Source organism: Phodopus roborovskii, unplaced genomic scaffold (assembly GCF_943737965.1).
Source record: "Phodopus roborovskii unplaced genomic scaffold, PHOROB, whole genome shotgun sequence".
NCBI lineage: Eukaryota > Metazoa > Chordata > Mammalia > Rodentia > Cricetidae > Phodopus > Phodopus roborovskii.
Genome location: NW_026126540.1, coordinates 1,610,817 through 1,638,206, shown reverse-complemented (window position 1 = coordinate 1,638,206; position 27,390 = coordinate 1,610,817). Strand labels below are relative to the sequence as shown.

The window sequence follows — 27,390 nt, the reverse complement described above, 5'->3', positions numbered from 1 at the left end:
ACAAAGTCCCCAGTGCTTGCAAGACTAAAGGAGGATCATGAGTTGGAGGCTAGCCTGGGTTACATAGCCAGACTGTCTCAAAAACACAATCTAATGTTTTATTGACTTTTAAATTTACTATTTTTAGTTGGTATGCAAAATAATGGACCTCATCATGACATTTTCAAACATACCCATCATTGTAATTTGGTCATGCTAACTCATCTTACCTCCCATCACCTCCTCTGTCTTTGTTGATCTTCCTCTTAGCCCTAATAGTCCTTCTTTTGTGTGTGTGTGTGTGCATGTGTGTGTGTGTGTGTGTGTTTGAATATAGTTTTGTTAAAGCTAGACTCTATGTATGACAGGAGATAAGCAATATACTGTCTTCTCTGATTGCCCTCTCTTGTTCTCCTTTCTCCTTCACTTTACATCTCTTCTTCCCCTTCTACTTGTAGGTAAAGTTTATAATGCATTCACAGATTCATAATAATGTGTATGAGAGAAACATTAAATGTTCATTTTCCTAAGTCTGACTTCACATGGCTGTCTTCAGTTCCATCCACTTTTCTGAGAATGAAATGGTGTCCTTCTCCTTATGTCTGAACAAAACTCCCCTGTGTATAGACACCACAATCCTCATCTATTCATCAAGATTATCCAGGCTGGCTCCACAGCTGGGAACAGTGCAGTAAGGAGCATGGCTGTGTAATATCTCTGAAGTATGCTGACTTAGCTTTCCCTGAGTGGTGTAACTGGATCACACAGCTTTATTTGGGGATCTTCTTAATGGTCAGCCTTCCTTTGAGGGCTCAGCCCTTAGTACCACTTAGAGAAGATAAAAGAAACCACTGCAACAACAACACCACACTGAGCAAGACAGAGGGATATAATTAAAATCAATACAATCCCACTCGTGACCACAAGACAGAAAATAACAAAATCTATGTCAAGTGTGTTGTAAAGATAAAAGTTATGTAGGGTAAATGTAGAAGTAGAACATCAATGAAGTAGAATGTAGAAGTAGAAAATCTTAAAAGAAAGTAGGCAAAATTTAACAAGGGTAAAATACATGAAGGGAGAAGTAGAAGAATGGAGAAGAATGCTATCAGGAAGAAAAGCAGAAGATGATAAAAGAGAAAGATTTACATATTATGGAAACATTTAATAAATATGATGATGTCATGATAAAACCCATTATTTACATGCTAACCTAAAATATTAACTTAAAACAATGGGAAAATTAGATAAATATAGGAAGGGGAAAAAACCTAGGAACATAAAGCTTAAAATTCAAATAAAAAACTCTACTAAAAGTACAGTGAAATGAAAGATGGCACAAAGGAAAGGGGAAAATTCACCCAATACTTAAAAAAGAAACAGTCGAATAAGTAAAAGGAGAAAAAAATTAAGAGTGTAAAAACCTTTTTAAAAAAGGTAAAGTAGGGCTGGGGCTGTATCTCAGATGGTAGAGTGTTTGCCTAGCACGAATGACCCTAGTTCGATCACAACCCTACATTAAAACAAGGCATGGTAGCACACTCCTGTAATCCCAGCATTTAGAAAGTGGAGGCAGAAAGATCAGAAGTTCAAAGTCATTTTCTATTACCTAGTGAGTTCACGGACAGAAAAACTATTATTGGAAGTATAGCAAAATGGGGAGTGGGAGTGGGGGACACAATCACAAGGCAGAAAAAGAGAAGGGGTTGGGGCAGCTTCTTTGTGGTTTTCTTTATTCCAGAACTGAAGTCTTCCTGTCACAATGGGGCCCATGGAACTTGAAGATTCATGTACTTCCTATGGTTCACCAGACTTCTGTTGAGCTGACTTCCCTTCTCTTGTACCTACGCCCTCTGCTGACTATGTTTATTTTTGCAGTCTGTGGATGCAGGTCCCCAAACCCTCCTGAGACTCCCCAGTTCACACACCCTGGGGTGGCCAGTGCTTACTGGAAAGCGAGCTTGGGGGAAGCATGCACAGCACTGAGAAATACACAGGTGGACTTGTCTCTGTATTTCTATCGTGTGTGTGTGTGTGTGTGTGTGTGTGTGTGTGTGTGTGTGTGTGTGTGTGTTGTCTCACATGCTTGCACATGTGCTTCTAATACCCTGTCTACTCCCTTTGTGATTTTGAATACCATTCCTCTCTTCATCTCTTTGGAATTTTTTTCTGATCCTGACTCTTCCTCAGTGTGTTACTGAGGAGCGATTTCTCATCTGCCATCCATACTGTGAAGTTAATCTGTCAATGCTTTTCAAAATTAAAATAGCCTGGCACTTTGCTTCTGTAGTCACAGACACTCAGGAGATTGACAGATAAAGAAAGAGCACTTGAGGCCAGGTGTTCAAGATGAGCTGGGCAAAATAGCAAGGACTGTCACAAAAACATTGATCAGTGGACAAAACCCAAGGACCCAGTTGTAAGTCCACACTCCTACAGCTTCCTGATTTTTGACAAGGATGTCAAAAACACACATTGGAGAAAAGCCAGCATGATGTTGTGAAAACTGGGATCTGTACATGGGAGAATGAAATCTGATCCTCCCTTTCTCACCCTGCACACAAAGCAGTTCTAAAATTTTCAGTGACTGTGAAACTTCTAAAAGAAAGAATAGGGAATACACTTCAGGATGTAGACTCAATTCTGAAAAGGACCCTGGTTGCCCAGGCTGGCATGATGTCATAAGAGTCTCTACTGTAAAGGAAAGTATTAATCTACTGAAGGGGCAGCCTACAGAATGGGAAAAATGTTTTTGCCAGCTACAAATCTCATAGAGAATATATGCATAAAATATACAAAGGACTCAAAAAACAAAACACTAAGGAAACAAACAACCCAATTAAGAAGGAGCCTATGGAATTGTTAGGGCCTATAGAACTAAACAGAGTTCTCAAAACAAGAAACGCAAGTGGCTAAGAATATTTTTAAATTTTACAAACTTACAGGTGCATAGGCAGAAGGTTGATTACAACATGGAGCATGGATGACACAAAGGCAGTTGCAACACTAAAAGCCCACCTAGCCTAAGAGAGGACTTGTAAAGGCTGCATCTTAGGGCTCTCTGCTTGATTTGTAGGCATCTGGTCAAATAAGAGTATCCCAGCAGATCAGCTGGCTGGGGCATCTCCACCCCTGGCATGTATTTAGTATTTGTATAACCTTGGGGAAGGAGTCTTGTGAATATCATTAGTTTTAGGAACTTCTTGAGATTTGTGAGTTGTTTACTTCCTGAATCTCCAAACCTCCATCATCCTTCCTGGAGGTAATATTTCAACTTGAAGATAATTGTTACATGACTACCAACACCTGTATCTTAGAACAATTTCAGTAGTAAAAATTTTCCTCAGTTGGTAGTAACAACACACAAATACTCATTTGAGGATGGAAAAGAATGTAGAAATTCATCTGATGACACTTGCAGTATCACATATACTTTATATAAACCATGTTTCATAGACAAGTTCTTTTTGGCACTATTATATATTGTTTTATTTAACAGGTTGCATGATGGTTTTATGTGTATTTGTTCAAAACATGTATACATATATATACATATGTGTTCAAAACATGTATACATATATATAACTAAATATGTATGCATATATGTGTATATATATCTATTACGTATAGCACATGACAGTGTATATGTTACTGATAATGCTTCTAACAGACATATTAAACTTTAGCATACTGTTCAAAAATTTGAGGCCAAATGTTGAACTATAGAAGATGGAAATTGTTGGGAACTTTTTAAAATCACACAAAAGCATTATGGGTAATGCCTTCAAATCCAGAATACCATACATGTCCAGACAGGAAATGGTTAGAACGCACTCCACAGGCTGACCCTATCACAAACTTTGCACAAGTATTTCATGCCCATATATCCCAACATCAAGCAAGCTCTACCATATCCTGACCCATTTGTTTCTGAATATTCAGGGCCACAACCTACCAGCTATTCCAAAAGAAGTTATGAAACAGAAAGTGAGAAAGAAAAATGAATTGACTTAAAATTTAGCAGAAATGGAGACTAAGTTCTCTCCACCATGCCAGTCTTCAAATTTATAGGCACACATTAGACAAAAGACAGGATCTATGCAGACTTTGTTGTGAGACCGCTTAACTCTGGCAGGTTGCCCCCATTCTCAGCAGTGTATGTCTGTCCTTACCTTGCTGCCTGTTGCTACCCAGCTCTGAGCATGAAGGGTCTGTTGTATTTTTTTAAGTTCTGCTGTCACAGTCTTCCCTTCTTCTTTGACATTCTTTGGTCTTGGGGAATTGGGATGCTATGCCATGCACTGTGGAGCTGATGTGAAATTTCCTGAAATATATCCATTGAAAGAAACATCAGAAGCAATACATGTAGGAGTCAGGCTATAATCAAGAAGTACTGTGTCAGACGCTTCTTATCCCCTTGGCTTTAGCACTGGCACAGTGACTTGTCTTTGTTGATGTCTCTGTAACTCAGACTGGCTTTGCCTCAGACCTTACATCATTTCAATTATCTTTCCTTCCTTTTATCTGTATACTTTTAAGACGTTGCTGCTCACCTGTCATTGCCAGGATACAATGCTTTCCCTTTTTATCTGATCTAGTCAGAGTCAAAGGTCAAATTAAAGTCACAGACTTTAGGAATAAGGACTCTAAAGGCTGATTTCTCCTCAAATCTATTCTTAAATTTTTAAATATTTTGCATCTCAGGTGTAAAAATACCCTATTATTACCTTAATTTTGGAGTTCTTTGTCTCCATGTCCATTTCTCTTTCACAGCTATTGGATAGGAGCTTCCCCTTGCCTTTCTGTCTGAGGACTGTGTTAGCCTTAGCCTTTTAAAATGCCTATTTAAAACACTAGCTTTGTAATTGAAAAACCATGAGTGTTTTGTTCTTTCTTTTGTAACAGAAAATATGAGCTATAAAGCTTGAAAATAAAGTTATAAGAACAAACCCCAGAAGGGATTAGGGATGTATAAGCTGTCTCATTCTCCCACTGTGTACAGCATGACATCAAGAGACTCTGCAGTGTTTAAGCCGGTCAGCTATTAAATTGGTTCTGCCTAGAATGGGAAGTGCTTGAGTGTATTTATTTATTTGTGCCTCAAAATAATGGCCAGAGTATAATTATGAGCATACATATTAAAATTATCATTATTGATAATTTTGGGGGTTTTTTGTTTGTTTTTATTGGTCTTTCAAAACAGGTTTTTTTCTGTGTAGTCTTGGCTATTCTAGAACTTGCTCTGTAGATCAGACTGACCTCAAACTTAGAGATCTACCTGCCTCTGCCTCCAGAGTGCTGGGATTAGAGGCATGCACCACCACTGGCAATAGCTTGGTAAGCATTTAGAGGTTACATTCTAAAAGAGTTGCATACCAGGGAATCATAGACACAGATCAAGAAAACAATATCATAATTATATAGGTACTTTTATTTTAAGATTTTTCACATGTTTGGAAACAGTATCGAGAACAGAGTGGTCTGGTACAAAGTACAACAACATACCTATTTAGCTAGAACTATCACAGGACCATTGAGATGATTTCAGCGCATAGAGAAATTTAAATGAGCCCAACTCTGCTAAAAACCTAATAAAATTAGGTGTTAAATATATGACTTTTGTCTTTTTTTAACTTAACCCCTTTATAAACTATATTAAAACTGCTTACCCATTCCACATAGAGGGATACTCTCTCAGCCTAGACACATGGGGGAGGGCCTAGGCCCTGCTGCAAATGATATGATAGACTTTGAAGATCCCCTATGGAAGGCCTCACCCTCCCTGAGGAGCAGAAAGGGGATGGGATGGAAGTTGGGGTTACAGAGGAGGAGGGGAGGGTAAGGGAATTGGGATTGACATGTAAAATAAGTTTGTTTCAAATTTAAATAAAAAAAATTACTTAAAAAACTACTTCAATATTCTAAGAACATCTGGTTGTTGTGAATACTAAGAACTAAGAAGCTGTTTAAAGAACTCTTTGGTTATGGCCAACATAGTTGCATATAAATTTTCCCTAGGATATTTCTCTTTTCAAGCCTTATGTGACCACAGGAAACTCTTTAACTCACTTTGATTGTTTAGCATAGTCTTTAGAAAGCTGAAATAATGTTATCTCAAAACTCAAAAACCATATGTGGGCTTAAGTCACCTGTTTTCTTTTTCAAAACATTGGCTTGAGATAAGGAAGAGAAACATCAAATAAAAATAGACCTAATGAGTCTAACAATTCTGATATTATGTCCTAAATAACAATTAGTTATAAAAGTCCTTAGAATTTTAGTTTGTATCCAAACTTATTCCAGAGCTTCATTGGTAACTTTCTAAATACCATTTAGTTAATCAGTATTTCTATAAACTTATCTGTATACTCCAGACAAATTACCATGAAAGGACTAGTTAGCCAGAATTCTTCCCAAAGCCACCAAGGCAGTATAGATTTAGCATTTCCTGTGTTTACACCAATTACAACAGAGACTTTTTAAAAAATTCAAATGCAAACAACTTTCCTAGGAATTTAGCCTTCTGATCTTCATCTCACAAGAGCAGAACTCAAAAAGCAAACAAACAAACCCACAAAATAGTTATTCGTGCTTCAGACAAACACTTGAACTTACTTCACATCAAGTGGGACTCCAAGTTGACAAATAGCAGTCATACCTCAGATGTAGAAACAATGACTGAAAGTAAATCAAAGCACATAAGTGACAAATCCAAATATATAGATGGGTACACCCAGACAAAATGAGTACCTTGCCAAATAAAGGTCAGGCTAAGCCAGGCCTTGTGCTTCACTAATGCCAAACCCAGCTACAGAAATGCAGGCAAATTTTCCTGTCAAAGTGTTGAGCAACCCATCAGCAAATGGCTCAGATGAGACTTCAGCATGATAGCATATCAAATGTGCCCAGTTTCACTCCAAGTTTTCCTTACAAATTGCCTAAGAACACAAAATAAGACCACAGGAATTTAGCCAAAACTTTCCAAATCAAATACCAAATGACCCTAGAAAGACCTTAAAAAATAAGATCAGGCCAAAAGCGCAAGCCTTTTCTGTTATCAATTCACCAGTAGGTGTTTATAGGCAGCTAGCACCTATGGTGGGTGAAGGAGAATTGGCAGAGAGCTCCAGGAAGCTCAGCTTTCTCTTGCCTGTGGTTTGAATTCTGGGGTTGGATGGCCACAAGTTTTCTTCCTAGATGTCTAAGCCAAAATTATTAACATATATATAGGTCCTCGGCCTACCATCTTTGTTTTCCTGTATTCCAAAACAAATTAGGAAACAGAAAATGGTAATGAAATAATGGTTTATTTACAGTGTGACCAAGCTAGGGAAAGAAAAAAAAATCAAATTTCTTTCCACCAGGCCTGTGCAGCCTTACAGTTTATAAATAAATAAATATAAAAGCTAGAAAATATGTAGACTTTGCTGTCATACAGTTTGATCAGTTCTTTCCTGGGAGAATGTAATCAGCCCCAGGTCAGCTTGCTTCTCTGCAGGTAGTCTCCATACGTGTAGAGTCTGCTATAGTTCACAAATTATAGTTACAAGATGTTGCCAATAGTATCTTATCATTAAGATCACATTAATGAGACCATGTGGGACCTACATGGGATATGTGAATGAAATTCTTTCTTGTCAAAAGTTTAACCCTAAGATTGAACAATTACCTCCATTTCTTTCTAATTCCTGGTCTTTTCCCATTGGTCCCTGTCAGCCATGATTCAAGTTCAAGCCAATCTCTGTTATGATGCTCTCAGAAGAGTACACAGATAGCCTCACATACCACACAGAATTGCTGAAAAGGCTCCATTCTTGGAATGTGCCCTTAGATGTTATCTGTTTCTTTGTTTCACCAGACTGGGTGATGGCTCAGTAAATAAAACACTTGTCTTGCAAGTGTGAGGATCCAGGGTTCAGATCCCCAGAATGTACATAAAAAGCTAGCCAATCAATAGCATGCATCAATTACCCCAGCAATGCATGATGAGAGAGGCAAAAGTAGAGACAGGTAGACAGGAGTCTCACTGGCCAAATAGTCTACCTACTACAAAAGTTTCTATGCCAATGAGCCAGAGGAGACCCTGTGACATGAAACTCAAGTGTGCTGAATTATTATTTATGATTTATTCAAGCTTGCTTGAGGAAACAGAAAGGAAATCCAGCCACACTAGTTTGTTATAGAAGCCAGGTAATGGTGGATTTGGGAGAAAGGCAAATGGATCTCTGAGTGCATTCCTGGGATTAAAGACATTGGCTACTAGAGAGTGAATCAGAGCTCATGCCTTTAATCCTAGGATTTGAGAGATATAAAAGGTATAAGCATTCAGTCTAAAAATTTGTCTCTAGCCACACTGAGGAGAGCATAGCAGTCTGAATGAATCTGAGGAGCAGTGAAGTCAGGAGCAGTTTGAGGATCACCTCTTTGGTCTGAGTTGAGGTAGAGATAAGAGCTAGTGACTGGCTGCTTTGCTTCTGATCTTAGCATGAAACATGAATCCCAATGTCAGTCTCTGGGTATTTATTTTAATTTTCCTGTTATACCAAAGGTTGTCCTCTGACCTACAAGCACAAGTACAGACATGTGCACCCAACACACATACCTGTTATACACACACACAACACATAAAAAAGATTGCTTCGTTAATAACATAATAATAATTCAGATTCCACAAAGCATCAATTCTAAGCACTTTCTCTATAACTTTAATGAATAAAGATATCAACATGTATATGATCATACTGCCATCCTATTCTTTTATTCTATAGAAAAGTCATAATCATTTTCCTCCAGCTATTGTTGGCTTTGCTTTTATTAAATATCATTTGACCAATTACTTTCATCCACCATGACAAAACTCAAAACTTCCCAGGAGTTCTTAAACAATATAGAACATATAGGCTACTGCTCTCCATAATCTGGAGACATCATTAAAACTCTTGAGTCGTTCACCATCCCAAAAGTCAGCGGATTTGGAACACTGCTTTGGAAAGTGCATTTTCACAAACTAGCAGCTGATTCTGAAGAAGGTGGCCCCAGAGCAGTCCAAAGGCTTTATAAAGTATAACTCTGACAGCCTGGCAGGTTCATCCTCAATGGTTTGTCAGGTATTTATATGCCTCAATTATCTTTTTTAAATGACCTGTATCTTGTCGACTATGAAACTATGGAGCAATAAGTCCATTCAGTAATGTGTTAGTATACTCACAAGGCTACTATCTCACTTTCCTGTTTTGATTCCCACAGCATCTTGGAGGGATGGCTGATCATTTTGTGTTGGTATTTATTTATTTATTCACCACATTAAGAAAATATAGACTCTAAAGCACATAAGAAACATGGTATTTGTTAGTATCCTTAGTGATTTCAAAAACCACACTCAGTCTATGTGGCTCCTAAGACCCCAGAGTCAATCCTTCCATTCCTCTGTAATCACATCCTCTGTGATTACTTCTGGCTTTATTAGAACTGTCACACACACTACCAAAAAAAGCAAATTTGAGACTCTCAATACACACAAAGAAATTCCCTATGGACAGCAAAGAAACCACAGCCCCCATCAGCAGTCATCTCAAGGGTGACTGTATACTTTTTCTCAGCTCTTACTTTAAAACTTTTATTTTAAAACTCAACATTTGGGAACTACATATTTCCTCCCAGAACAGGCCTTCTTTTAAAGCCATTTACCTATAACAAATAAAAACAGAATATATAAAAATTCAGATATCACAAGCAAAATTTATGATGGCCTCAAATACAAGTTGTGTATATGCAGTCAGTTATGGTTGTCTATATGCAGTGAGATATGGTTGTTCATATGCAGTGAAATATGGATTTCTGTATGAAGCGGGGTATGGTTGTCCATATGCAGTGGGGTATGGTTGTCCATATGAAGTGAGGTATTTCAAGATGAGAGAAGAATACAAAACAAGGAGCTCCTAAATCTGACGGGGAGTCAGTGTGCCTAGGGATTAGCAGCTATGGCTGTTCTACTGTCTACTCATTCTTTCCAATATATTGCAAAGACAAGGGTGCAGTCTAGAAATAAAAGGGAACAGTCACTGATGTCATTGGGAGATGCTTCCAATGCATCCTAAGCCACTGGTGACAGTCTTTTGAATAAGTTATTCAGTTATTTTTAAAGTGCATAAAAACCCTGTCTCAAAAACAAACTAACAAAAAAAATGTACACCCTGTCTTTTCAGACTGAGTGACTTCTCCAATGTATCGTGTTGACCTTGCAAGGATTTATTGTCTCACATTGAATTCTCACTGTTCTTAACACTTATACATAAGTTACTGTTTAAAAAAAAATTAAAGGTCAAGCACCAAGCCTGACTGAGTTCCATCCCTGAATCCTGCATTGTCCTTTGATTTCCACTCCTATGCTGTGTAATGTGAACATGTGATATACTTCTCTAACACACACACATACAAGGAGAGAGAATAAATGTCCCCCAAACCTTTTGTTTCATTACTTTGTTAATAAATGAAGGGAAACACTCCTCTCCTGAAGCCATTGAGATACAACATTTCTAAAACACATTTCTTCATTATGATGAAAGGATGGTAACAGTTGTGTCATGTTCAGGATTATGATGGTCCTGATGATAGTAACTGGTCAGGTCTTGAGTAGTAAGGCCACTGTTAACCTTCATGGTATATTCATATTTGTGGTGAATGCAATTAATGTATTCAGGATATTTGGCTCAAATAGTAAAATTCAGGCCAGATTTCAGCCCCAACTGGCTACCTTAACCAAGTGTTCTTGTCCTGAGAACCATCACCATCTTTTGCATTGACTCTGTTGTGAACTACAACTCTAGAGAGGGGGAAACTGACACTCACTGTGGTTAAACAGCTTGCTGAAGACCAGTCAACTAGAAAGGGACATATTCCAAAATTGAACCCAGGCCTGGCTCCAAAGACAGTGCCCTTACCTCATAAACTATAGGCCTACGTCAGAGACTGGTTTTTATGTAGCCCTATATGATCTACATTAAGGAGTAAGATGGCACACTGTTTAAGTACATTTGAATTGGCTTTTAACATTTTCAGAAATAAGCCAACAGAGGGCTCAGTGGATAAAGCACAAGCCTCATAAGCAGGAAGGCCTGAGTTCAATCCTGACCAGGTGCAGTAGCAGACATTTGTAATCCCAGCCCTCCAATGGCAAGATGGCAGACAGACAGCAGAATCCATAAATGCTCACTGGCCAGGACCAAGGTTGAAGTCAAGAACCAGTACCAGTACACACACAAACAGATGATAGACAGATAGATAGAGAGAAGAGAGAGAGAGAGAGAGAGAGAGAGAGAGAGAGAGAGAGAGAGAGAGAAATAGACATATAGATAGATTCTTGTCCTCTTGAGAGAAAAACAATTGTGTTAGCCAGGCATGGTGGCACACACCTTTAAATCCAGCACCTGAGAGGTAGGGGCAGGGGGATCTCTGAGTTTAAGGCCAGCTTGGTCTACAAAGTAAGTTTCACACCAACCAGAGCTACAAAGTGAGACCCTCAAAAGAAACGGAGGACCTGGCAGCTGTATGGCTAAAAGAATATTTTCCTATGTATTACAAAGCATTAAGGTTCTACCTCGCATGGTGCCAAAGCTAGTGGAGGTTTGACCAGTCTGTGAATCCAATGCCTTCTCTCTCACCTCTTTCTCCCACCCTGATCTCTAACTCCCACCCACCCAAAGTCCAGTCACATAGAATGAGTTATAGTTCCCAGATAACATTTCAGAACCCCTCTAAGCTTCAGTGTTTTTCTGTGATTTGTCTGTTGCTGTTGTTGTTGTTTTAGTAGAACCTTTCTTGTGACTGCCCCTTACCCCTGAGGCTCCAGCTCAGGCAGCATTTACTCCAGGAAGCTTTCCGGCTCCTATGCCTCATTAATAATAACCATCTCCCCCACATATTCCATAATACCCCACACGGGCTCTTTCTTGGGATCCCCCCACTGTGCTACACCTGCTCTGTACTTGTTAGCCTGCAGCATTCCTTGGCATCTCAAAGACTTAGACTGTCACATCTGCCTTGGAAGATCCTCCTGTCTTTCTATATGTCTACTAGGGTAGGTGAGTCCATAAAGCATTTTGAATAAAAGAAAGGAAGAATTAATGAATGCCAAAGAGTGTTAGTAAAAAAAAAAAAAAAAAATAGAACTTGGTAGTCCATGACAGGAACTTGGACACGTTAAGTCCTGTCGACTGATAGGAAACCATGCATGAGAGACACCTCATTTACCTCTAGTCCATGTCTTTCCTAAAACCTAAAAAGGTTCCATCTCTCCTGTGGGTCCACAGACTCCCCCTTTTGCTCCTGTCTGTCTATCCCTCCTCTAAATAAGGCCCTTCACACATAACTTGCCACAGTTGGGAAGAAGGTTATAAACTAACTAAAAAGAGGAAAACTGAACATACAAAATATATTCCAACTTTGACCCCACTTAATATATACAGTGTCCTTTCCTTTCTTCCACCAGACTCCATGTCCAGCAGGCTACCATGTAGAGGATTAAAGCATGAGGAAGCTTGGCAGATCCCATGGCAGGCAAACCCTCCACCTAGGTGGAGGGACAAACATGCCAGGCAGACAGAACTTAAGTGAGAAGTTTTATTAGAAAGGGGAGGGAAAGGGAAGAAGAGAGAAAAAAGGTAAAGAGACAGAGAGAGGACAGGAGAGAAGAGGGAGACAGGAAAAGTCCTATCTACCCCAGGGGATTAGCGGGAAAGAGAAAAGCAGAAAGAGAGTGAAAAGAGAGCGTAAGTGGACAGAGATCTGTCTTTTAAAGGGGTCCTTTGCACCTGGGCTGACCAGGGTGCTGCCTGAGTACATTGTGCCAGGTAACTGGGATAAGCCACCATAATGCCTGAATCCTTACACCCATGGTTATCTTTATCTCTGGCTCTCAGTTAAGCTCATCGTGGGAAGGGAAGTTCATTGATACAGACTTCCTTCCTGCTGCAGTATTTACAAACTCTCCATTCTTGGTAAATTGGAGTTAACCCACTAGACAGGTCTCCCCCAGAGCCTAATTGCTCTGTCCCCTTCCCTCTTTAGTCAAGGGGCTGTTATGCGGGCATGGCCACTGGCCTCGGAGTGCTATTGTTCCTTGCCCTTGCCCACACCTGTATCCACAGTGCTTTATGAACTCCCTGATTACCCAGCTTCCTGGATCTGCTTCCTGCTGGGGCCCTGCAGGATATACAGTAGATGCCAATGGGGGGGGTGGCTGTGAGGCTCCCTGCTGTGCTGACACCTCAGACCCCTAGTCAGGCTCCTTGCCAGTCTTTTAATAGAACCTTGCACAGGGCTCCCAAAAGGTCCAGTGTGACCTCTCATAACTGATAACCAGTCTCTTCCCTGTGCTTTATACCCTTAAAGTCTTGAACTGGTTTACTTCCTCAGCCCTCAGCCCAGAACTTTCTCCTCAAGCCAAGGTTTTGGAACTTGCTTTTGAGTCAATATTTTCCTGCTTTAGGTTCTTTTGTGTGGTCTTACACACACACCTTTCTGTGCTTTCTGGAGAGTTCCTCGTCAAGGCCCAACTCCCCTGTCATCTCTTCTCAGCTAAAAGCAGTATTTCCTCTTGGGTTCTAGAACACTTGGCTACCCTTCTCTGGCATCACTCACCAACCTCAGTGTTGAACAGTGTGGGTTTTTAAGTGTATATCTATGCTGTACCATAGCTTCAGCTCCTTGGAAGACAGGTTCTGCAGCCCCTCAAACCAAACATGGCACCTCATACCGTCTCTGTACTCAGAAGCACTTGTGACATGGATAGATGGATGGACAGATGACCATTCTTTGTGGCTTTGTTCATTATTCACCAGCCTCACTAGAACACCTTCAGTTTTTACTTCTTATCATGTGTTTTCAAGTCTTGGAACACAAAGAGGGCTAGTGATAACAGCTAATAATAACATACAAGTATTTGAATTAATATTCCGAAAAACATTTAGTTGATAATTGTGGTAATACTTGGGATTACAAGTATACCAAAAGTTTCAGTGTATTACTCTATCTTTTTAGCCTGTTGATATTTAAAGGAAAAGAACAAATCCAGAGAATTCCCTAGCCAAAAGTGTTAGAAGTGGGAAAGTCTTTCAAAATCCTGTGTATTGCAAACAATATTTGTCCATTCTATTATTCAACGTCATAGTGTTCAACAAAATGTGATAATCTTTAGGAAAAATTAGTTCAGCATTTTGGCTATAAAGACCAGCACTATCACATTCTACTTGTTTATAAGGAAATTCTGTGGATGAAAAACTTATTAAAATGACACGTGTCCCATACTATATAAGCTATACATAATTGTAAATAAAAAAAGTCTACAAGAGTTAGCAACTGGAAAAGAAACCTCTCTCTCTCTCTCCAACTTTCCTTCTCTCCCTCCTCTTCTCCCTCATTTTCTTTTCCTCCTTCTTTCTCTTGATTACTAGGCTCCTACTAAATTCTCTGACACTGATTTTGATGACTAAATTTGGTTTCTACCATTCAACTATTTTAAGGTTCTGCTAACATTTCCTTCCTAAAATTCCTCCAATGGACTCTGCCTCTGGAGAGAGGCCTTGTGGTAGCAGCAGACTTCTAAAGCCCTTCACTCTTGGTTCCTGATAGACCTCTTGAGTTCTTGTTCGCTATGTCTGCTCTTGTTCAGTAGTGTCACCAATGTAGGAAACTTCTGTCAAACAGGCCCTTCAAGAAAACCATTTGGTTCTCCCTTAAAAAGAAATATAGTAGTGAATCCTGTTGATCCATCCACGTGCTTGAGAATCACTTGAAAGACACGGAGAAGAAAAGTGCATTGTTATTAAAAGGCTTTGCATTCAATCATTTTCATTTGGGAGGGGAGTTGCTGGATTTGTTTGGTTGTCATTTTTGGATCTTCTGTTCCTAACCTAGAACTATGTGGCCCAGGGAATAGGTTTTTGCTGCTCAGGGTGAAGCAGCATGAAAGAACCAACCACTGTGTTTATGGAGGATTCAAAATTATGAAGAGCATTGTTAGAGGAATCCTCCAATCCAGATGGTTCCTAGTAAAAAGAACAGCAGAATACTCAAATGCCTTCCTTAATATCAATTGTCGATTAATGTGACTTGAGCTCTCGTGCTTCTCCTGTTGTCTGTCATTAGTGCTAGGCAGCATGGAGCCTCTGAGGAGAGAGGACAGCCTCTTATCACTGAGGTCTCAGATCAACCATCCCTCAAATGGCTAAGCTTTTTCCTGACTACTTAGCATATGTACAATAACCATAAGTTACTCCTTATTCTAAATTCATCACCATCCTTACTATCACTTAGTATATGTGATACATAATTTTTATTTTTAGCCTTGATTTTCATTTGGTAGAAGCGTCAACTGAATAATCATTAGACCAAAAAGGAAATGAATGTCAAACTAGCCTTAATAGAATTTTGTTGGTGAAAGCCACACATTTGATTATCTTATGTTGGATATGCTTTGTTAAGATAGCAAAAGACAGATTGTGCTTACATAGCCAAGAAGTCACTGTCCATTTTATAAATTCTAAAGCAATGGAAAAAAAAACAAATTTTGTTGTTTATAAAGTGCTATGAAAATTGAGAATTGAATACCAGTAAATATTGCCCTACTCTCAGTGGTATTTTCTATTGTACATTCCTGTTAAAACAGATGCTTTCAGAGAAACCTGAAAATGAGTCTTACAAAGTCAGTAAGGGAAATGAAACTCTTCAGTTCAGCTTCCCACCCTCTAACCCTCTAATGGGACTACCAACTCTGTGACTATATGTAATCATTATGAACTCTCCTTTAGTATATAATTAATCTACTCATTTAACACATTTATAGATTCAGGTGTTTTAGCAGTAAACACAGATAAGACCATTCCTCATAAAACTTTCAGATGAATGAGGAATAAGGGTATCAAATAGGTAAGCACCAATAACCATGCATGAGTGGTGATGCCAGACATAAAGGAAACACTGTGAGCTCTGAGGACAGACAGATGAAGGCTATTCTGTCCTGGGTTTGTGGAAAAAAATCTCAAGATAAGTATTTTGAATTAAAATAAAAAATTGCCAAGTGCTGGCTAGGGGTAGTGGCTATCTCTGTTGTCAGCTTGACACACATGAGATGAGGTGACCCTACTGAGAAACTGCTTCCATTAGATTGGCCCGTAAGCATATCTGTGGGATATTTTCTTGCTTGCTAATTGATTCGGGAGGACCCAGGCCACTGTGAACTATGTAATCCCTTGATAGATGGACCTGGGCTATAGAAGAAAGGTAGCTGAGCAAGTTGGTTATCTGAGGTCCTCTATAGTTTCTGCTTCAAGTTCTAGCTTTAGTTCCTGTCCTGGATTCCTTTGATGATAGACCCATATGTAATCCATCTTATGTAATCCATAAGATAAACCCTGCCCTCCCCAAATAGCTTTCCATCAGGGTGTTTCTCACAACAGGAAAGCAAACTAAAACAATAAAGGATAGCAAAGAGGAGAAAGTGAGGATGTATGACATAAAACAAAAGATCAGCTTAGTGTAACAGCCCTGAAGAAATGTCCTTCAGACCACACAGGTGATTTTCACTTTAAAACAGGAAAAAGAAAAAGGGGGGGGGCTTAAATATACTTGGTTTACGGTTAGTTGTAAATAATTCATGTGACATGGAGCGTGAAAATCGTTTTATTACCTTGATATGGCCAAAATCAACAATAGAAAATAAGCTTATGGCATTATTAAATATTTTAGGCTAAAATTTCAAATTTAGTCATTCTGATCTAATCTAAGGACCTGAATACTGTAAACAAAGCTGTCCAGAAGCATGAGGGCTGAGTGTCAGAACTTAAATACCACTAACTAGATGCTCTTATTATGGCCTAATTCCTTTAAAACATCTCTTTGAAGGGAGCTGAAGAAATGGCTCTGTAGTTAAGAGTACTACTCATTCCTTTTCCACAGGACATATTACCTATATTAGGCAGTTTTGGTGCCCTCCTCTAGCCTGCATGGACACTGCACTCATCTGCACAAACATATATGCATATGTAATTAAGAGTGAAAATAAAATCTTAAGAAAAACTCATTGAGGGCTTTCAACATTTTCTCCTTATTGTGTCTGAAATGATCTTTTTTGGCACAAAGCAGAAAAGTGTAACCAAATTGACAAGTTATTGGCACTTTACTTTTCCAAAATGTTTTATTATTTATTCATTTATTATTTCTGTATATATATTTGTATACATGTGCCTGGGTGAGCTTATGTGTACTGTGTGTTTATAGGTGCTGTCAGATGCCAGAAGAAGGCACTAATCCCTTGGAACTGTAGTTTCAAGGGTTGTGAGTATGGATGCTGGGAGCCAACATAGGTCCTCTGCAAGAGCAGCAAGTACACTTAACAGATGAGTGATCTCTCCAGCCACATTGGCCGCTGTTCAGATGTGCTCACCAGGATCTGGTCATTGTCTAGCTCTGACTTTTGATCACTTGCCAAATCAATAATGGAAAATAAATGCTTGATCATTCTGTTTCCATTCATAGTTGTAAATCAAGATGGCCAGCCTCTCATTGAAGGAAAACTTAAAGAGAAACAAGTGAGATGGAAGTTCATCAAGAGGTGGAAAACTCGTTATTTTACATTGGCTGGAAACCAACTTCTGTTTCAGAAAGGAAAATCTGTGAGTTTTTGTGGCGCATTTTAAACTTGAATTGTTTTTCTTTCCTTCAAAATCCTATAGATGATGTCTTAGGGTTTCTGTTGCTGTGAAGAGACATCATGGAAGAGGGAACTGGAATTGACATGTAAAATTAAAAAATAATAATAATAATAATAATAATAAAATAAAAAGAGACATCATGATCACAGCAGCTCTTATAAGGAAAACATTAATTGGGGCTGGCTTACAGTTCAGAGGTCAGTCCATTGTCATCATGGTGGGACATGGTAGCATGCAGGCAGACATGGTGCTGGAGAAGTAGCTGAGAGTCCTACATCTGGATCAGCAGACAGCAGGAAGATAACTGTCTTCCAAGACCACACCTACTCCAACAAGGCACCACCTCCTAATACTGTCACTCCCTATGAGCCAAACCACAGTTTGGCCTGACTCAGGTCTCTAAAAGATTAGGAAAATTCCCCAAGCTGCTGAGAGTGACAATAAAGCTGTGCTCTTTCCTCTGTTCCCTAAGACAAGAACACTATGGGGGGGAGGTATTGAGACAGGGTGGGATTATATAGCATTAGCTGGTCTTGAACTTATGGTGATCATCTTGCCTCTGCCTCCAGAGTGCTAAGATTAGGGTGTGCCACCACACCAGGCACCAGTGTGTGGTGGTGGTGGTAGTGGTGGTAATGGTAGTGGTGGTGATGGTGGTGAACATGGTGGTGGTGGTATTCTTGAGAGACAATCTCACTGTGTAGTCCTGGCTGGTCTCAAACTCAAGAGTTCCGGTGTTTACACTGAGCCTGCCATTATGTTTCATTCTGAAAAGATGGTCAGGGTCACACAGATCGCCTTTCCTCTTTATGATCTATGGTGCATGAATGGAGTGATATCATCCACAGTGGTGAGGAGATCTTTTTTAGCACTGACTCAAATGTTGGCCTCTTCTGGAAACATACAGGCACACTCAGAAATCATGTTTTAACAGCTGTGTGGACATCCACTAGCTCAGTCAGGTTGACCCATATCTTTAACCATTGTATAAACTATTGCCTTACTAATAAATTAAAGGGGGCAAAGTATTTACAAGTTAACAATATTCTCTGGACAAATGCATTATGTCATTAGGATTCTCACTATAGACGTTACTGAAATATTTTACTCAGCAAGAGTCAAGTATGTGAATTATGATGAATTCTGAGCAAGTATTTCTTTAATAAGACCTCAGTCAAAATTTTGTGATAATTTGAACTTATGAAGGGTTCTCGGTCTGTGTCATATATACGAGGCTTTCCTCTGGCTAAAAAGCTTTTCAGAGTGTAAATATTATATTCAATTTTAACAGTTAAATTGGACGTTAAAGACAAAGGGGTTTTTGTCATATGACATTTCTCTTTTATTTAGATGTAAACCTACTAAATTTCTTGGACAAATGACATGTGACTTTTGAACTTCAACCCCAATTATTGCCAATGTTCTTCTATGATACTTGTACAAATTTACTTTTTTTAATTTATCGATCCCAGTTCCCTCTCTCTCCCTCCCTCTTTCCCTCTCCCCCACTCACATGTACCCCCATCACCTTCCCCTCCCACCCTCCCCCACTCCACATGTAGGGTGATGCCTTCCAGGAGGGGTCATCTAAATCTGTCAAGTCATTTGGACTAGGCCTTCTTTCCTGTCTCTAGGTTAAGGGAGTATCCCTATATGGGGTATGTGCTCCCAGAGTCCTTTTGTGTACAGGGGATACTGCCCAAGGTCCCTTAGACTGCTCAGTCCTTCTAGCTGAGACCCATGTTCAGGAGGTCTGAGTCAGTCCCATGCTGGATTCCCAGTTATCAGTCTAGGGGCCCATTAGCTCCTCCTTGTTCAGGTCAGCTGTCTCTGTGGATTTCTGTAGCCTGGTCTTGTCCTCCCTCTCTGCATCTGGATTCCAGTTCAGCTCAGTGTTTAGCTGTGGGTGTCTGCTTCTCTTTCCATGAGCTACTAGATGAGGGCTCAATGATAGTGGATATGTTAGTCATCAATCTCATTCTCAGGGAAGGGCATTTATGGTAGCCTTTACACTGTTGCTCAATTTCTTAGTTGGGGTCAGTCTTGTAGGTCTCTGGACATTTCTCCAGATTCAGTTTTCTCTTCAAACCTATAATAGCTCCCTCTTTTATTCTCTCTCTGTCTCTCTCTCTCTATATATATATATATATATATATATCCCCTCTTATCTATTACTCCCCTGACTCAAACTTCCTAGTCCCATATGCTTTCCTCTCATCCCCTTCTCTTCCTCCTAGTCCCCTCTCCACTCACTGCCCTCCCCACTCCCCATATGCTCAAGAGATCTTCTCCCTTTCTGTGAGGGACCTTATATGAATCTCTTAGAATCCTCCTTGTATCCTAGTTTCTCTGGTGGTGTGAAAATTATGACAGGTGATCCTTTGATCTAGGTCTAAAATCCATATATGAGTGAGTACATACCATGTTCCTCTTTTTGTGACTGGGTTACCTCATTCAGGATGGTTTCTTCAAGTCCCATCCACTTGCCTGCGAATTTCAAGATTCCATTGTTTTTTTTTTTCCCCCCCCACAGAGTAGTATTCCATTGTGTAAATGTGCCACATCTTCTTTACCCAATCTTCAGTTGAGGAGCATCTAAGTTGCTTCCAGGTTCTTGCTATTACAAATAATGAACATAGTTGAATACATGTCTTTAACGCATGGGTGTGGATCATTTGGGTATATGCCTAAGAGGGGGATTGCCGGATCCTGTCCTAACTAATTCCCATTTTCCTGAGGAACCGCCATACTGATCTCCAAAATGGCTGTATGAGTTTGCACTCCCACCAGCAGTGGAGGAGTGTTCCCCTTTCTCCACATCCTCTCCAGCATGAGTCACCATTGGTATTTCTAATTTTAGCCATTCTGGCAGGAGTAAGTTGGTATCTCAAAGTTGTTTTGATTTGCATTTCCCTGATAGCTAAGGATGTGGAGCACTTTCTTAAGTGCCTTTCAGCCTTTTTTGATTTCCTCTACTGAGAGTTCTCTATTCAGTTCTGTACCCCATTTTTTAATAGGGTCATTTGGTGTTTTGTTGACTAGTTTCTTGAGTTCTTTGTATATTTTGGAGATCAGCCCTCTGTCAGATGTAGGATTGGTGAAGATCTTTTCCCAGTCTGTGGGCTATTGTTTGGTCTTTGCCTTACAGAAGCTTCTCAGTTTGAGGAGGTCTCATTTATTAATTGTTAATCTCAGTGTCTGTGCTACTGGAGTTATGTTCAGGAAGTGGTCTCCTGTATCAATTTGCTCAAAAATCAGGTGTCCATAGGTGTATAGATGATAGCAGGGTCTTTGATATGATTCCCTTGATCCATCCATAAAAAGCATTTATGCCAGTACCGAGCTGTTTTCATTACTGTAGCTCTATAATAGAGTTTGAAGTCAGATATGGTGATATCTCCAGAAGTTCCTTTTTTGTACAGAATTGTTTTGACTGGATTTTTTGTTTTCCATATGAAGTTTAAACAGTTTTAAAGAGTAATTTTAAAATAAAAAGAATATCTTCCATCTTTAAACATAATTATTACAATAAAATAAAATACCATAACACATTAATTCATTATCATCCATCTTTTATAAAAATGCATATTAATCTCTTTAGTGGCGATAAACAGCATTACTTATGTTTCCCTTGAACTCATATTTCTATTCTACCACTCCCTAGCTACTTATCTCAATTGTCCTATCATTCTTAAGAATTCTCTTATTTTTAATTATGTGTGTCTATATATGGTTGTCTGTTCATAAATATAGGTGCCCATTGAGGCCAGATAATGATAGCCGATCACCTGAAACTGTAGTTATAGGTGGTTGTAAGCATCCGCATGTGGGTGCTGGGAACTGAAGTCATGTTCTCAGCAAGAGTAGGACATGCTCTTAACCATTGAACTGTCTCTCTAGTCTTCTTCAATCAGTTTTCAATATAAAGAAAATCATGTACATAAATTAAAGCTTAATTGCTTTAACTTCTGTGATCATCAACTTCTAAGTATTCATTTTTCTGATTGACTTCTCTTTTAGGTTGCATCATTTATGAATGCATTTAAGTATAATGCCACATTTAATAAATAAGCATTAAATATTAAAAAGGGAAATGTTAGACAAAGAAGATGGTTTAATGGGCAAAGTGCTTGCTGCATACGCATATAAAGACTTGAGTGTGAATCCCTAGCACCTTGTAAAAACCAGACACAGTGACTCTTGTCTCTAACCCCAGACACTAGAAAGGTGGATCCCAGGAACTTGCTGTCAGCCATTCTAAACAAAATGAGGTGGAGAGTGATAGAGGAGGACATCTGACGTTGGCCTCTGACTTCCACATATGCACATATATATACACAGAATAAAGGGGGTGCTGTCTATTCATGAAATTGGTGGATAAAAAATATGTGGTTTTGACTGATTAATACTTCCCTAATATATTGAATTGTGGGCTTTTTTGTTGTTTTTCAACATTCCTGAGACTTTTCCAGGCTAGACATACACAACAGAAAGTTTGTGATAATTAAGAATAGTGTTTTCTCATTGCAAAGCTGGGGAAGATGACTATCAGAACAGTTGGCAAGATGCCGAACCATGAGTACATTTTCCAGTGAACAAAGTTTGTTCATTGCCTTTAGACATCTTTAATCATCCTAAAACCATTCATGCTAACCCAATATAATGACTCTGGTATCACAGAGATTTCCTAAACCTCTTCTTTCCTAAAACATGCATGTAACAATGTTTATAGACAGTGAATGTTTCTAGTGCAGAGATTCCAAAAGCTACTCAGACAGTAGAATCCTGTTTTTCAATTCCAGATGAACACAGCTTTTCCCAGAAGTACCACAAGGAAAACTCAGCCTTATACATCCTTCTCTAGCTGAAAATTTGACATAAAAGTATTTCAAATTTCACTGCTGTCTTTTGCTCCATTAATAGTGTTAATACAAATTGAAAGTGACAGAAAATCAAAAAACCATGAATTAAACATTACTCTAATTTCACTTATAATAACTTTCAGTAAACAGGTTATCTTCTGTTGACTTATGGTACTATACTAAAGGCCAAATGTTTGGCTTTTGTTGCCCTAATGACTCTTTGATGCCTTAGTACCCAAAACAGAAAGGTCTTGAGCAGTAGGATGTGGAAGGACACATCTAGGAAAAATCCAAGAGCCAGTGACCTAGGCAGCAGCAAGAACCATCTCATGATCTTTCCTTTCCATTCATTTCAGAAAGATGATCCTGATGATTCCCCAATAGAACTCAGCAAAGTACAGAGTGTGAAGGCTGTGGCTAAGAAACGCCGGGATCGCTCTCTCCCTCGGGCTTTTGAAATCTTCACAGATAATAAGACCTATGTTTTCAAAGCCAAGGATGAGAAGGATGCAGAAGAATGGCTGCAGTGCATCAATGTGGCGCTTGCCCAAGCGAAAGAGAGGGAAAGCAGAGAAGTGACCACATATCTATAAAAGACATGTACACCACCTCTTACAAACATGCATGATGGGCATTGCCAATGTCAACAAAAAAAAAGAAGCCCCCCCCATGGCATACTAGGTTTTACTATACCAGTGAAACCATTATCCCTAAGAAGGAGGGCCTAAAATGACAGGGTTCTCTGTAAATCTCATGCCTTCACAGCTCTTATATTAACTCCAAGATATCTTCCTGAAGTGCATGAGAAAGTGAAGCCATAGAGTTCCTATTGGAGCATGTAGGGGGCTAGGAAGGGAAAGTTATGAATGAAGGAACTTCTGTAGCTATGTGATTTATGACTGTAAGAAAACAATAAGTGGGGCCAGTGAGAAGGCTCAGCATGTAAAAGGCACTTGCTACCAAGTCTAATAGCCTGAGTTCTAGCCCCAAAATTGACCTGGTGGAAGGAGAGAACCAACTCCTGGGAATTATCCTCTGTTCTCCACATACAATGGCACATTCACACTCCCAGAAAATACTTAAATAAATACATGGGATTTTAAAAAACAAATGCCTGAAAGGTCTACCTTGAAAAAAAAACTACCACATTATAAACATATTTTTAAAAAAAAAAAACTATTAGGAAAAGTTGAACTACTGAATGCTGAAGAAAACCAATAATTTTAGGCTGTGCAGTCAGTGCCTTTAATCCCAGCACTCAGGAGGCAGCGGTAGGCCAGTCTCTGAGTTTGAAACCAGCCTGGTCTACAGAGCGAGTCCCAGGATAACCAAGGCTACACAGAGAAATGCTGTCTCCGAGGAAAATATATAATACTCTGACAAAAGCAACTTAGGGGAGAAGGGGTTTATTTTGTCTATTGTGGCAGGGAACACGTGGCAACAAGGCAGAGAAAACATGGCAGCAGAAACAGGAAGCTGGCTGACTTTCCTACACAGAAAGGATGCAGAGAGAGTCGGGAATAGGGTAAGGCTATAAAACCACAAAATCCACCTCCACTGATGCACTTCCCCTAGCAGGGCTCCGCCTCCTAAGAGTTCCATAGCCTCCTGAAACAGCACTAGCAACTGGGAACCAAACATTTAAATATGTGAGCCTATGAGGGTTATTTACTATTTAAACTTCCACATTTTATTTCTCTTCTCAATACAAAAAGTGCTAACACATAAGATAATGATTCTTGTTACATAATTAAATTTAGGCTCTAATTGGCCTGTAATTAGATTGTCATGTCGAAGCACACAGTTATATCTACAGTCCAAGGCAGTATGATAGAATAAGCATGGAAAGATAATGTACATGGCCTCCCTTAAACTTAAATGTTGTTAATAAAAAGTTCTGTGTTTTTCATCTCTGTCGTAAGCCTTGTATTGTCCAAATTATCAACATGCATTGATTTTTGCCATTACCCATATATAATTTTGAATTAAGCAGCTTAAATGCAAACCATGCAGTGATCTTTTTAATGCACTGATTAGTTCATATAAAACCCTCCTGGTAATTTATCAAAGATAACTTTTTTCTGTAAAGATGATTTATTATGTATTTTGGTATAGAAGCCTGGAAAAAGACTTAAGTTGTCACTACAATGACACTACTGTTAACTCACTGGCATAGGAAATATTAAATGGGTCTTACTTGAGCAAAGAAACTTAATTCAATTTTAACATGTAGAGTTTGAGAAGATTATGAGCCACAGGAGCCATTACACATTGGAAATAGAGTTCAAGAGGTCAAATTTTGGGTCCACTGCATATGTAGGTAATTGTGAGAGATATGAAACTGGCTGAAATTATTGAAGGAGAATGAGAAATGGAAGAATAGGGTGGGCCCCTTGGGATAGCAATATGTAGGCAAAGGCAGGTAATATCTGATCAGTATTCAGACAGGATGTAGCTCAGGAGACATGATATTATAAGAGATAAATGAAGAAGGATTTTCAAGGTGTCAACAATTTGAAGTCCTGAAGATAAAGCTTGACTTTCATAATTAGGAAGAAATTGATGTCACTGGTAAGAACGATTTCATTGGAATGATGGAGTAAATGTTAACTTTCAATGTGCTATGGTAATTGACTGTCACATTTTAATTTTTTTAAGGTGAGATTAAGGTGAAAGAGCAAGGATAGATAAATGATTTTTTTCCTTTTGTTTTTAGGTGAAGCCATCTTAAGAAGAAAAAGAGTTTAATTAATGTAGACAAGGAAAGACAAGGTAAAGTTGCTAGATGTATTAGAGAATAATTTTTCAAGTTCTGTATCGAAGAGCCAGGGAAATGTCTTAGTCATAAGGGAGCTTGCCTACACACATAAGCTGCTGAGGTCAAATCCCCAGCACATACATGAAAAGCCCAGCACAGCTTTGGGAGCTGGTAACTGAGAGTTAAGATGGGTATATCCCAAGAGCTCCTTGGCCTGTCAGTCCAGCTGACATGGCGGGTGTGTGAAACCCTGTATGGTGTTTGGATGAGAATGACCCCCATAGGCTTACATATTTGGCTACTTGTTCCCCAGTTGTTGGAACTATTTGGGAAAGATTAGGAGGTGTAGCCTTGTTGGAGGAGGTGTGCCAATGGGGGTGGGCTTTGAGGCTTCAAAAGCCCATGCCATTTCAAGATGGCTCCCCCTCCCCAACCCTGCCACATGGCTGTTCTCACAAGATGTGAGCTCTCAACTACTGCTCCAATACCATGCCTGCCTGCCATGCTCCTTGCTGTGAGGGGAATGTGCTCACGCTCTGAAACTGTAAGTCTCCAATAAACTCTTCTATAGTTGCCTTGGTCTTGGGTGTTTGGTCACAGCAATTGAGAAGTAAATAACACCCTGTTTTAAGGCAAAAAGGCAGAGAGCTGTGGAGGAAGATACCCGATATTCTACTATAACCTCCACACTTGTGAGCAGATACTCACATACATGTGTCATATACATGAAAAAGACACATACACAAGCTTAATATAAATTAAATAGCAATTTACTATTAGTACCTGCTAAGCAACAGAGACCATACCTGGCCTGAAGATTCCAAGACAACCTCTATTCGCCCACCCCACGCTGGCCTCACAGCCCACAACTAGATTTTTATTGAAAGCAGAAGCACACACACAGTAATGCACATGAAGAGACTGACTTCCCCATTGGAGGAATGCAAATGGGGTTTGTTTGTTTGTTTGTTTGTTTGTTTGTTTTCTGGTGTGTTTAAAGTCAATTACAGTGAGACGGGGTCTATTTCTTTCTCCAAGAAGTTTACTATATAGTGAAAGAGACAGACAATTACAACAAAAGTCCCCATGCTTTCTGTCTAGTGCCTTGATGAAGTTATGCACACGGTCCTATGGAAACAGAGGAGATGATGTCATTTTGATGCACTCCCACACTGTTTGCCTGAGTTTATTAAACAAATATTAACAATATACGTAAACAAAGAGCAAAATAGCAGGATATGAAACTGCCCTGCAAATGTAAAGGAACACACAGACCATTCCCGAAATGGAGATTTTAAGATGGTATAGCACCATTACCAGGTGTTAGCAGATTCACATTTAGAAAGATAACCTTTATGGTAGTACAGATCAGAAATTAGAGCAAAGTCTGTAGGACATGGTAGGCTAGTGGCAGAGTGAATTCAGAATTCCTAGTATGCATGAAGGCCTGGGTTCAATCCCCCAAACTGCATAGAAAAAAAAAACAAACAAACAAAAACTACCAAAACAGTTGGAAGGCTCTTCTTAAGTGATGAGGACCAAGACTGATGCAGTAGCAGACACAACGTGGAGAAATGATGTGATTGTTTGGACATGGTTTGTGCACTTCCCCCAAGGGTTCATGGGACTCTTGTTCTCAGATGTTGGGAGTTGGTGAGACCTAATGAGGAGAAATTAGGTCATGGAGGGAACTGCCCCTTAAAGGGAGTGATATAGAGGTAAACTCCAGTTGATGGGGGGGTGGGGAGCATACCAGGCCCATCCCCAACCACACTGGCTTCCTGTTTGACCGGATGATGTCCCCTTCTTGCACTAGTGGTCAGCATTCAGATTTCATCTGCCACAATGTTTCTTTAGAGTCAAGCCCAGGCTGGTGTCATGTCCTTGAGCCTAAAGAACTATGAATTAAAGACATCTCTTTCCTTTACAAGGTTATCCAGACTTGGATATTTTATTGCACTAATGGGAAAGAGACTGATACAAATGGCCAGGCAGGAGAATTGGTTAAATTGGGAATTACTGAAATGAATGAGGACCCTGTTTGGTTGGAGCTGGAGGACAGGGACAGAAAATGATGAATATG

General features: G+C 39.4%; 1 protein-coding gene across 1 annotated transcript in view; it reads left to right on the top strand.

Annotated features, from left to right (window-relative positions):
- Positions 1–23,210, top strand: part of Veph1 (ventricular zone expressed PH domain containing 1) — a 205,482-nt gene extending 182,272 nt beyond the window's left edge. Inside the window, exons 12-13 of the mRNA XM_051198959.1 lie at positions 17,512–17,648; positions 22,906–23,210. Coding sequence (XP_051054916.1) covers positions 17,512–17,648; positions 22,906–23,142 — 374 coding nt within the window. The 3' untranslated portion in view covers positions 23,143–23,210. The remainder of the gene's footprint in view (positions 1–17,511; positions 17,649–22,905) is intronic.
- Positions 23,211–27,390: the final 4,180 nt, after the last annotated feature.